The sequence below is a fragment of the Ammodytes marinus genome (assembly GCF_949987685.1).
Source record: "Ammodytes marinus genome assembly, chromosome: 8".
Taxonomy (NCBI): Eukaryota; Metazoa; Chordata; class Actinopteri; order Uranoscopiformes; family Ammodytidae; genus Ammodytes; species Ammodytes marinus.
The window spans coordinates 4,011,260-4,024,433 of NC_137212.1; the positions used below are offsets into that span (position 1 = coordinate 4,011,260).

General features: G+C 42.2%; 1 protein-coding gene across 4 annotated transcripts in view; it reads left to right on the forward strand.

Annotated features, from left to right (window-relative positions):
* rfx2 (regulatory factor X, 2 (influences HLA class II expression)) overlaps positions 1-13,174 on the forward strand; it is a 50,159-nt gene that overhangs the window by 32,727 nt on the left and 4,258 nt on the right. For all 4 annotated transcript variants that reach the window (XM_080032371.1, XM_080032373.1, XM_080032372.1 and 1 more), the window contains 6 exons: positions 197-318; positions 4,687-4,799; positions 5,519-5,688; positions 8,081-8,178; positions 11,460-11,609; positions 12,326-12,534. In XM_080032371.1, the coding sequence (XP_079888497.1) occupies positions 197-318; positions 4,687-4,799; positions 5,519-5,688; positions 8,081-8,178; positions 11,460-11,609; positions 12,326-12,534 (862 nt within the window). The remainder of the gene's footprint in view (positions 1-196; positions 319-4,686; positions 4,800-5,518; positions 5,689-8,080; positions 8,179-11,459; positions 11,610-12,325; positions 12,535-13,174) is intronic.

A 13,174-nucleotide genomic window follows, 5' to 3' on the forward strand; every position in this document is an offset into this window, starting at 1 on the left:
TATCTTCAAAAGGGCATTTTGTTTGCTGAAACAATGTTTTTCTATGTTGACGTCTTACACTATATAATCTACCCATAGGGCTTTCATACAGTATTGTTACGTTTCCACAATCTGAATGAGCCTATTTAGTGTGTTATTTACTTTTTGTGTGTGTGTGAGTGAAATGAGTGACACCTGTCTTCTTTGCTTCATCCAGATACGTCCCACAGCTTGCCTCCCTTCCCCACTCCTGACCTGGACTCCACCATGCCTCTGCCCGAGCGCATCAACATCAATGATATCAAGAAGCTGCAGACGCTCTACAGAGACCACTGTGAGGTACGTCATATAACACAACACTACGTATTACACCGCCCACCACTACCTGAGGAAAGCTTGAACTCAATGGCTTATTTTGACTGTTTGCTACTATTCAATGGAAATGGTGGTAACTGAGGCCACAATGATGTGATTTTTTTTTTTTTTTTTTTTTTTTTTTTTTTGCATTTTCAAGCTTTATTAGACAGTACAGAGTTGAAATAGCGAGACAGAGAGAGAGAGGGGGGATGACCTGCAGTAAAGGTCCACGGGTCGGATTCGAACCCGCGACCACTGCAACGAAGGCCGGAGCCAATATGGTACGCGCTCTATCCACTATGCCACCGGAGCGCCCCCATTTCAGAGTTTTTAAACATTTGCTTTGCTGGTGATACTTACCAGGGTGCATTCCCCCCCGGCTATAATGGACTTTCAGATTTCAGACTTGGGGGGTCACTAGTCAGCAGTCATGAATTTGAAATGTGTGTGAGCTTCTCTGTCACATAGGGGTGAATAGAGCGAAATAAACGGTTAAAAGTGCCTGTCTAACTGACCGTTGCACTTTGTAACATGTTGCTTCATTACCATCACAGCCACCAACAGAGGCACTGTTATTTACTCTGAGTCCATCTCACAAACAGTGTCTTGCTGATGTATTTAAATACTCGCTAGAGACACCAAATTAATCCAGTGCTGAAAATAGCCCCTAACAAATGGACCATTTACACCTGTTAGAATGCCACTTGCTGTTAACCATAGTGGCCCAGTTGTTTTGGAAAAATTGTCTTTTAAAAATATCGCACCATATATTTGTGAATAGTTTTTAAAGATACATTTTGAGAAGGGAAACATGGTCTGGGGTAAGGATTAGGTGCCAAAAAACAAATTTAAAGAAAAGCATAGTGCAGTAAAGTAGTCTGTAGTTCCATATAAGAAACATATTATATTATTCTAGCACAATGAAGGCAAACAACAGCTCTCAACACATGAGTAGCCTTGACAGAAAACCACATGAAGAACTGTATGAAGAAAGAGCTTAAAGGAAATGGTGTGTTGCGTAATGGCATTTCATAGGTCATAGTCTCGTATGGACACACACACACACACACACACACACACACACACACACACACACACACACACACACACACACACACACACACACACACACACACACACACACACACACACACACACACACACACACTCTCTCACACTCACACTCACTTGCACAGCTATACTTGTGAGGACACTCATTGAGATAATGCATTCCCTAGCCCTTAACCTTAACCCTAACCCTCAAAAGCTAAATGCTTAACCCCAACCCTTACACTAACCCTAACATAAACCTAATTCATACCTGAACCTTAAAACCTAGTGTTAACCCTCAAACAGCCTTTTTAAAGTCCTGAAGTGAGAACCGGACAAAAACACACACACACACACACACACACACACACACACACCAATAAGAAAACCGAAAAATTACATTGAACCTTTTAAATGTCCGTGCTTCTTCTTCCAGAGCCAGCCAGTGTAGAGTCTTGCCTTTGCCTGTGATTAAAGCTCGCCCCCCCCCCCCCCTCCCCCCCCTGGCTCTGGTTGCTTTATCATATTATCCCTGCCCTCCTCTTGTCCAGCCTCACCACGCTCCCTTTCGACCCTTTGTTCCCCGGCTCTTTTCATCTCCTAGCGCAGCTCTTTCAAGACATGCCAATTAACCTTTGAGCGTGCTGCGCGGACATCTTGGTGTCTTTGTGGTGGCCTCCCTCTAGGTCTTTGTCTGGGCCTTGTCTGTGGACAGCCACATGTTGCTCCTGGCTTTGTCTGCCAACGCATTGCTGTCACTCTCACCCTGCTCTCATCGCCTCCTGTGTGTTTAATGTTTATGCAATTCACCTTTTTTCTTTTTTTTCTTCTAACACCCCCCACCCCACCAACCACCACCCTCTACCCTTTTCATTGTGAGACAACACTGACCTGTTAACACATTAACCAAGACTTTTATTGACATTATTTAAAGTTACACAGCACAAATAGAGGTAGCAAGTTGGCGTAAGCATAAAACAATATCTTAATTTGTTTCACAGTTAAAGCTGTGTTTAAAAAAATATATATATAAATATATTATTTTTCACTGGCGTGTTGTCCACAACATCCATTAAATGTGACTGTGACTAGACTGGATTTCTTTTCTAAATTGTAGTTTGAGTGTCCACTGTCTGTTGGCCCCTTACAGTCACAACAGAATCACACAGGCAATAACATGTACATCTGAAATGTATTACTAGCATTAAAAAAATCAAACTAAAACACGCCTTGGATAACTATTCAGCTAATTATTTCGACATGGCGACAGACAGAGAGCAGTAAATGAAGAGACCACAGATTCCTGTTCCATAGTTACGCAGCACAGCTTTAAAGGATTCTCTTTTATCAGCCGGGGCTGTTAACAGATCTGTATCCGCGCGGGCGTGTGTTTATAAATGTCATGGTAACCAACAACTGACAAATATTCAGGTATCTGCCTTGAGGTTAAATTAATGTTTAAACACAAATGATTAATTGTGTCAATAAAACTACAAGGTAATAAATCAGCCTGTATCAACCGCAGTATTGCTCGTAAAATGACTTCTATGTGAAGGGTTAACATTCTCTGTCTGTCTGTCTGTGACCCTGACTGTGAACATGTGGTATTTCTTCTTCTGCACTTTTTTTCTTTCTTTCTCTTTCATGCACTTTTTCCTGCGTGGCAAAAAGAGAAAGAAGAAGAAAAGTGCAGTGCGCTCTTGTTTAGAGGACGAGGGGAATTCTCTCCTTTTTGTTTTTGGAGTTTTCTGTGTGTTTGACCTGTTGCCGGGGGCAACGGTAAACAAGGTTGCCACGGCAACGGCCGGAGAGGAAGCACAAAAACACATATCATGTGATTGAAGCCCGACACTGCTGCTGTGTGTGTGTGTGTGTGTGTGTGACTGTGTGTGTGTGTGTGTGTGTGACTGTGTGTGTGTGTGTGTGTGTGAGTGACTGTGTGTGTGTGAGTGACTGTGTGTGTGAGTGACTGTGTGTGTGTGTGTGTGTGTAACAAGATCCAGCGCGAGTGTGTGTCCAGCCAGATAGAACAGTAAGAAAGAAAAGAATCTCATATGCAACATATTCAAAAAGACTCTCTCCATGTTACAGACACAATGAACTCACTTGAGAGCAAAAAAGCAAGAGTTTGACCTATGCCACACATTGACTGGCTGACATCTCCCTAAGTGAATGTTCTCAACCACCTCTACTGTGCTGTTTATATGTGTTTTAGTGGTGCATGGTTGATCTTATTTCTCTTTTTAGAAGCAGGTTGCGACAAATGAGTTTATCATTAAGATAACTAGCTGGCCTCTGTTTCCTCTCTGTGCTCCTTGCAGTGTTCACTTGGAGTATAATTTTTTTTTTTTGTAAGAAATGTTAATTCTTTAGTTTAGATTAGTTTTTTGTACATAAACTAGTAGTGCCTTAAACAACAATACGTTTGAACAAGGGTAGGTATAATAAGCCCAACACTTCAACTTACACTTTTATAGTTGATTTAGTTTAGCTGTTTGCAGTGTTGACTTGTAGTTGACTGTTGTGCTGTGGTGTATAAATGCTTTCCAAGAGCCGTTTGCATATGAACAGGAAAGGGGAAGTCTCATGGGTTAGTTCAGGTCAGCGGCTCGCCACTAAAAGGAGTCAAATGAACCTGTAAATCAATGGGTCCAGTCTGCTTTATCGAGACATCCCACAGTTAAAAACACACATTAAAGGTGCACTATGCAGCTTCACAGGAGGGGGATTTGTTTACATTTGCAGAGCTAGCTACATATTTTCTCAACATGTGATTCTTGGTATTGAATAATTCTATAAAAAAAAAATCAAAACTAAATTATTTTGAGAAACCTGGAACCAAACGTTCGACAAGAGTATGTGCCCTGCTGCTGTCAACAACAACAGTGAAACAGTAACTTTTCAGGAATCTTTCTAACTTCAAACAGTGTTCTAGGGATCACATTTTCCTGTGAGAAGTGTTCACTTCTCTGACACACCCAAAGTTACATAGTGCACCTTTTATTAAAAAAAAAAAAAAACGTGAGTGGAATCTACTTTAAACGTGTCTTTGAGGAGCGGATCCTCCCGATGATTAATGTGCAGGGAGCTGTGTTTAAGCTGGCTCATTGTCTAACCCGGAGAGAGAGAGAGAGAGAGAGAGAGACACACACACACACACACAAACACACAAAAACACACACAAACACACAGAGGGAGAGAGAGCGGGAGAGAGAGCGAGCCTGCCTGCCTGCCTGGAGAAAGTTTGTTGTGTGTCTGGTTGCCATGGCGCTGAGCTCTGTATGCCCCCCCCCCCTGCAGGCCACTCTGGATGTGGTGATGAACCTTCAGTTCCACTACATAGAGAAACTCTGGCAGACCTTCTGGTATTCAACAGCGCCATCTAGTGACGGAGGCACCGCCATCCCAAACAGGTCAGAGCAAAGACATACACTGCTTCCCTTTGGTTCAGCTTATTCACTACATTCAGATTGTCTTAAACCTGCAGTGTGTAGAATTTTGGGTTTTATTTCCTAGCAGATTTTGTAGAAAGTAATTATAATATCCATAAGTACATTTAATTTAGTGCATAATAGCTGGGTAACCCCACCCCTTTTGAATAATAACAGAAGCTACAGTGGCCTTCAAGGACAAGAACAATTCTAAATTTTAAACAATGCACCTGATGACATTCCAACTATGACACTTTCAAGATGGCGGCACTAGGCCTTGGTCCAAAATATGCAGAAATATGGACATATATGAGACCCTTTCTAAGGGAAAAACTAATAATAAAAAAAGAAAATTCAGCTATTATGCACTAAATTAAATGTACTTATGGATATTATAATTACTTTCTACAAAATCTGCTAGGAAATAAAACCCCAAATTCTACACACTACAGGTTTAAGAGACCTTTTTCAGAACAGACTCGAAAGAAATGGAATATGTATAAGTGTGTTTTAATTAGTGTATAATCGCTTGAATATATATATATATTTTTTAAATTACAGGTCATAGTAAATACATACACCACTTTCATTTACATTTAAAGGAGTCAACAGATTTTTATTTTTTACTTTTTTTATTTTTTATAATAATGTAACTGTTAATAGTAAATGTAATGGTCCATGTATTCTCCCCCTGTGTGTAGTGATGATGACATGGAGGGCATGGAGGGCATGGAGGGCGGGCTGCCCAGAGAGAAGCTTGTGTCTCTGTGTAAATATGAGCCCATCAGACTGTGGATGAGGAGCTGTGATCACATCCTCTACCAAGCTCTGGTGGAGATCCTCATCCCAGACGTGCTGCGTCCTGTCCCCAGTCAGTAGCACTCACACTACTAGTTAGGACTATCTATATGTCCCCAGTCAGTACCACTCACACTACTAGTTAGGACTATCTATATGTCCCCAGTCAGTACCACTCACATTACTAGTTAGGACTATCTATATGTCCCCAGTCAGTACCACTCACATTACTAGTTAGGACTATCTATACCGTATGTCCCCAGTCAGTACCACTCACACTACTAGTTAGGACTATCTATATGTCCCCAGTCAGTACCACTCACATTACTAGTTAGGACTATCTATATGTCCCCAGTCAGTACCACTCACACTACTAGTTAGGACTATCTATACCGTATGTCCCCAGTCAGTACCACTCACACTACTAGTTAGGACTATCTATATGTCCCCAGTCAGTACCACTCACACTACTAGTTAGGACTATCTATACCGTATGTCCCCAGTCAGTACCACTCACACTACTAGTTAGGACTATCTATACCGTATGTCCCCAGTCAGTACCACTCACACTACTAGTTAGGACCATCTATACCGTATGTCCCCAGTCAGTACCACTCACACTACTAGTTAGGACTATCTATATGTCCCCAGTCAGTACCACTCACACTACTAGTTAGGACTATCTATACCGTATGTCCCCAGTCAGTACTACTCACACTACTAGTTAGGACTATCTATATGTCCCCAGTCAGTACCACTCACATTACTAGTTAGGACTATCTATACCGTATGTCCCCAGTCAATACCACTCACATTACTAGTTAGGACTATCTATACCGTATGTCCCCAGTCAGTACCACTCACACTACTAGTTAGGACTATCTATACCGTATGTCCCCAGTCAGTACCACTCACACTACTAGTTAGGACTATCTATACGTCCCCAGTCAGTACCACTCACACTACTAGTTAGGACTATCTATACCGTATGTCCCCAGTCAGTACCACTCACACTACTAGTTAGGACTATCTATACCGTATGTCCCCAGTCAGTACCACTCACACTACTAGTTAGGACTATCTATATGTCTCCAGTCAGTACCACTCACACTACTAGTTAGGACTATCTATACCGTATGTCCCCAGTCAGTACCACTCACACTACTAGTTAGGACTATCTATACCGTATGTCCCCAGTCAGTACCACTCACACTACTAGTTAGGACTATCTATACCGTATGTCCCCAGTCAGTACCACCCACATTACTAGTTAGGACTATCTATACCGTATGTCCCCAGTCAGTACCACTCACACTACTAGTTAGGACTATCTATATGTCCCCAGTCAGTACTACTCACACTACTAGTTAGGACTATCTATATGTCCCCAGTCAGTACCACTCACACTACTAGTTAGGACTATCTATACCGTATGTCCCCAGTCAGTACCACTCACACTACTAGTTAGGACTATCTATATGTCCCCAGTCAGTACCACTCACATTACTAGTTAGGACTATCTGTACCGTATGTCCCCAGTCAGTACCACTCACACTACTAGTTAGGACTATCTATATGTCCCCAGTCAGTACCACTCACACTACTAGTTAGGACTATCTATATGTCCCCAGTCAGTACCACTCACATTACTAGTTAGGACTATCTGTACCGTATGTCCCCAGTCAGTACCACTCACACTACTAGTTAGGACTATCTATACCGTATGTCCCCAGTCAGTACCACTCACACTACTAGTTAGGACTATCTATATGTCCCCAGTCAGTACCACTCACATTACTAGTTAGGACTATCTATACCGTATGTCTCCAGTCAGTACCACTCACACTACTAGTTAGGACTATCTATATGTCCCCAGTCAGTACCACTCACACTACTAGTTAGGACTATCTATATGTCCCCAGTCAGTACCACTCACATTACTAGTTAGGACTATTTATCATAATTTTAATAAGATAATATGAAAAGTGCATTTTGTTGAGACACAGGATAATAATTTTTTTTTCAAATATGATAAAACATTTTTCAGTTTGTAATTTTTTTCCCTCAATTTAAAAAAATATATATTAAAATTTTTAAATTTAATTTTTAAATATGGTGAATTTTTTTTCTGTTTGGATTTTTCAATTTAATTTTTTTGGTGGTGTTCCATTGATTATTTTTGTGTTTGGAATTTACTTTAAGAACCCCTGTTTTACTTTAAGTTTTTTTGTTTGTTAATTTTTTTTGGTACCTAAAGTAGTACTGTCTCAATTAATAAGATTGTAATAAGTGTAGGTATTATATGCTAAAGCTTCAGCCTTTTAATGTATTTTTTTTCAAATTCAATGAGCTTTATTTATCCATTAAGAACTTCCTTTGTGCACAGCATCAGTACATACAGTTTGTTTCTTTCCTCTAAAATCAAATGCCTTTCTTATTTATTTATTCATGTGTTCATTCTTCAGGCACTCTGACTCAGGCCATCCGTAACTTTGCCAAGAGTCTGGAGGGCTGGCTGACCAATGCCATGACCAACTTCCCTCAGGAGATTATCCGCACCAAGGTAACCAGACACTCTCCCTACAACCTTTAACCAGCGGCTATCTATTAGGGCTGGCCCGAATTATTCGAATATCCGAGTATTCGTTTGTTAAATTAGTATTCGGAGCTCAATTCAGTATTCGGGATATTTTTTTTTTTTTTTCAAAACTTTTTTTTTTTTTTAATTTTGGAACTGATTTGGAACGAAAAACAGCTGTTGCCTCCACGGGGAAAAAGTAAGGAACTCCAACTTTACTACCGTTCGAAAGTTATTAAAGCATCAACAAACTACGCAGCGTGCTGTCTCGGCTCACACACTCGGTTTCAGTGAGTACATTGGCATTATTAATGTTGGTTTGATGGTGTGTTTTTCTGGAACGAATATCCGAATATTAGCTCGGAAAAACCAACGAATACTCGAAGCCTGAAAAATGGCATTCGGGCCAGCCCTACTATCTAGACTGTATGAGCAGATAACATGTGCTCATTATAATACTATGTATGTGTACAGTATATCACAAAAGTGAGTACACCCCTCACATTTCTTCAAATATTTCATTATATCTTTTCATGGGACAACACTGAATAAATGACACTTTGATACAATATAAAGTAGTCAGTGTACAGCTTATATAACAGTGTAAATTTACTGTCCCCTCAAAATAACTCGACACACAGACATTAATGTCTAAACTGTCGGTTACAAAAGTGAGTACACCCCTGAGTTAAAATGTCCAAATTGGGCCCAAAGTGTCAATATTTTGGGTGGCCACCATTATTTTCCAGCACTGCCTTAACCCTCTTGGGCATGGAGTTCACCAGAGCTTCACAGGTTGCCACCGGAACTCTCTTCCCCTCATTCATGACGACATCACGGAGCTGGTGGATACTGGAGACCTTGCGCTCCTCCATCTCCTGTTTTAAGAAGCCCCAAAGACGCTCAATAGGGTTTAGGTCTGGGGACATGGTTGGCCAGTCCATAACCTTTACCCTGAGCTTCTTTAGCAAGCCAGTGGTCATCTTGGAGGTGTGTTTGGGGTCGTTATCATGTTGCAATACCACCCTGCGGCCCAGTTTATGAAGGGAGGGGATCATGTTCTGCTCAAGTATGGCACAGTACATGTTAGCATTTAATGAACTGTAGATCCCCAGTGCTGGCAGCACTCATGCAGCCCCAGACCATGACACTCCAACTACCATGCTTGACTATAGGTAAGATACACTTGTCTTTGTACTCCTCACCTGGTTGCCACCACACATACTTGACACCATCTGAACCAAATAAGTTTATCTTGGTCTCATCAGACCACAGGACATGGTTGCAGTGATCCATGTCCGTAGTGTGCTTGTCTTCAGCAAACTGTTTGTGGGGTTTCTTTTGCATCATCTTTAGAATAGGCTTCCTTCTGGGACAACAGCCATGCAGACCAGTATGATGCAGAGTGTGGCGTATGGTCTGAGTACTGACAGGCTGACCCCCCACCACTTCAAGCCCTGCAGCAAAGCTGGCAGCACTCATACGTCTATTTTCCAAAACCAACCTCTTGGTGTGACGCTGAAAACGTGCACTCAACCGTCTTAAACTGGGCCGCAGGGCAGTATGGCAACATGATAACGACCCCAAACACACCTCCAAGATGACCAGTGGCTTGCTAAAGAAGCTGAGGGTAAAGGTGATGGACAGCCCAGCATGTCTCCAGCCATAAACCCTATTGAGCATCTTTGGGGCTTCTTAAAACGGGAGATGGAGGAGCGCAAGGTCTCTAATATCCACCAGCTCCGTGATGTCGTCATGAATGGGTGGAAGAGGATTCCAGTGGCAACCTGTGAAGCTCTGGTGAACTCCATGCCCAAGAGGGTTTAGGTAGTGCTGGAAAATAATGGTGGCCACACAAAATATTGACACTTTGGGCCCAATTTGGAAAATGTTTCTTAGGGGTGTACTCACTTTTGTTGCCTTCAGTTTAGACATTAATGGCTGTGTGTCGAGTTATTTTGAGGCGACAGTAAATTTACACTGTTATACAAGCTGTACACTGACTACTTTACATTATATCAAAGTGTCATTTCTTCAGTGTTGTCCCATGGAAAGATATAATGAAATATTTGAAGAAATGTGAGGGGTGTACTCACTTATGTGAGATACTGTATATAGCATTCAGATCACTACATTTACTACATTTCCTTACATCTCCAGCACTTACACTTTGTGATCCATAAAGTTTCATTTGTTAATATTTCGCTCTAGCCAATCAAAGAGCTTTGTTGGATTTTGAGTGTGATGTAATCTAGGAAGATTTTCCTACTCAACCACCCCACAATGCATTGTGTCTTTTCAAACGGCATGGAAGATTTTTTTTGCTATATACTTCAGTGTAAACTGTCCGACGAACCTCGCATACACAATCAATCGTTAAGTAGACAGTATGTAGTATATACATGTTGAGTATGTATGAGGGAGGGCTCTTCCAGCACAGCCTGTGGCCGTGTCCGGACTGCCATACTAGCGTCCTACATCCTACATACTCACCATCTATATACTGCATACTCTCTACTCAAAGATCGATTGTGTATGCGAGCTGCGTCGAAACGTTCTCAGTGGAAGTATACTCAAGCAATGAAGAATTTCTTCTTCTTCTTATAAGATTCAGGCAGTTTAGACACTGTTAAGCTTATAACCGCCCTCTACAGGTTAGATATTGAACTAGATTTTTACAGTCCTGTGTTCATCATCTGTGTTTTAGACCTCTTGTTTTATAATAATGATGTTTTGAGGCGGAGGATCCCTCCGACGCTCTCTGTCCGGCTCATCACAGCACTCAGCTGTCTGTGAGTTGAGCTGGACGAGCTGCGGTGTGTGGAACAGCGATCTGTTCTAATCTCTCTCCACTATCAGACTCACAACACTCATTTCACTTAGTGACTCTAATGTTGTTAGGTATCTATCTTCATCTCTTATCTATTGTAAGAGTTTATGAATGACTGCACGTACAGTTGTCAGATCGCGGAACCCCAAACAATGTTGTTGCCTAGCAACTTGCTCGAAAATATTTCATTTTCCTGGGCGGGTAGAATTGACCCAATGCATTGTGGGGTGGTTGAGTAGGAAAAGTATACAATCGATTCATACCCAAAATCTTCCCGGAAGTTAGTACTCATCCGGGAATTTCTCACATACCCAAACTCGCATACCCAACCGTCACATACTCAAATTGAAGTCAAAATGAGTATGAGTAGGACGTTAGTATGGCAGTTCGGACACGGCCTGTATCATGTATGGTGTGTCCCCCTCCTGTGCTGTAGGTGGCGGTAGTGAGTGCGTTTGCTCAGACCCTGAGGCGCTACACCAGTCTGAACCACCTGGCCCAGGCAGCGCGCGCCGTGCTGCAGAACACCTCACAGATCAACCAGATGCTCTCTGACCTCAACAGGGTCGACTTCGCCAACGTGCAGGTAACAGCATGTGACAGGCTGGTTAAAGGTGCTACCAGGAACGTTTAAATGTTTATCAAACAGTCTCATTGTTCACTCTGATGATCATAAATGACATGTAACAGCTACCCAGACCATCAGTGAAAAGAAAGCTTTTTTCATATAGTTTTTTTTACACTTTACAACAGGCAAACTGCAACATCCTGTGTTTGTGAATGGTTCTAAATCAATGTTTAATTTGTTTCACCGTCATAGTCAAATATAAATGCATTACCTTATCGGTATCACTCGCTTCCTAAACAAATGCAGGCACCGCCGACACGCGCTAGCAAAGATCTTTAGGACAACAGGCGCTGGTGTTGTGGAAAACACTTCTGCTTTGGTCCAAAGGGCCATTAGAATAAACAACAACTGAAAGTTCCTCGTAGCCACTTAAACGTCAAGATATTTTTTTTGTATTATTTTGAATTGTGTCTGGCTGGTAAAATGACTTTATTAGTTGGTGGTCACATTGACATTTGTCTTTCGGCATATCCCCTCTCAAGTTACCACACTTCAGAGGGGGTCAGAGCGCAGGGTCAGCCGCAGTACAGCGCCCCTGGAGCAGTTTGGGGTTCAGTGTCTTTGCTCAAGGACACAATGGTAGAGATGGTGGGCAGCTTAGACTTAATACCATTCACTACTAGTTGTTGTCTCTGACCGTGTTAGTGTGTGTGTGTGTGTGTTCCCCCCAACAGGAGCAGGCGTCCTGGGTGTGTCAGTGCGATGAGAGCGTGGTGCAGCGGTTGGAGCAGGACTTTAAGGTGACGCTGCAGCAGCAGAGTTCTCTGGACCAATGGGCCACATGGCTGGACAACGTGGTCACTCAGGTGCTCAAGCCTCACCAGGGGAACCCCAGCTTCCCCAAGGCCGCCAGGCAGTTCCTGCTCAAGTGGTCCTTCTACAGGTACCAAGCTGCTTACTATCAAACCACTGCGTTAGTCTGGTTGAGTTACAAGGTCCCCGCGGGGTCTGAAATTGAACTTTCTTTACAAAGGTCCTACATTTTTTGATTGTTCTTTTGAATAGTTGGGAGAGGGCTTGGTATGTTATAAAATAGGCACTTCTAGATTTTGTTATTGAGATTATACACACACTTGATAGAACAGTATCCCAAAGAGTTTATAATAAATGTTCTTTATTGAAAGTACTTTAAAATGCGTCTGCATTTCCATAACATCCTTCCTACTTTTGCCACTATGGCCATGAGGCTGATGTTGCAATTCAATTGTAATATCAACATTTCCAATGAATCTAAATGTTTGATACAGTATATTGTGTAGCCCTAGACATCTCCCTTTTTTTTTTTTTAAAGATTATTTTTTGGCATTTTCAAGCTTTATTAGACAGTACAGAGTTGAAATGGGGAGACAGAGAGAGAGGGGGGATGACACGCAGCAAAGGTCCACGGGTCGGATTCGAACCCGCGACCACTGCAATGAAGGCCGGAGCCAATATGGTACGCGCTCCATCCCTAGACATCTTCTAAACAGCCTGCTTCCCCCTCTCCCTCCCTCCTCTCTCCCTCCCTCTCCCCCCTCCCCTTC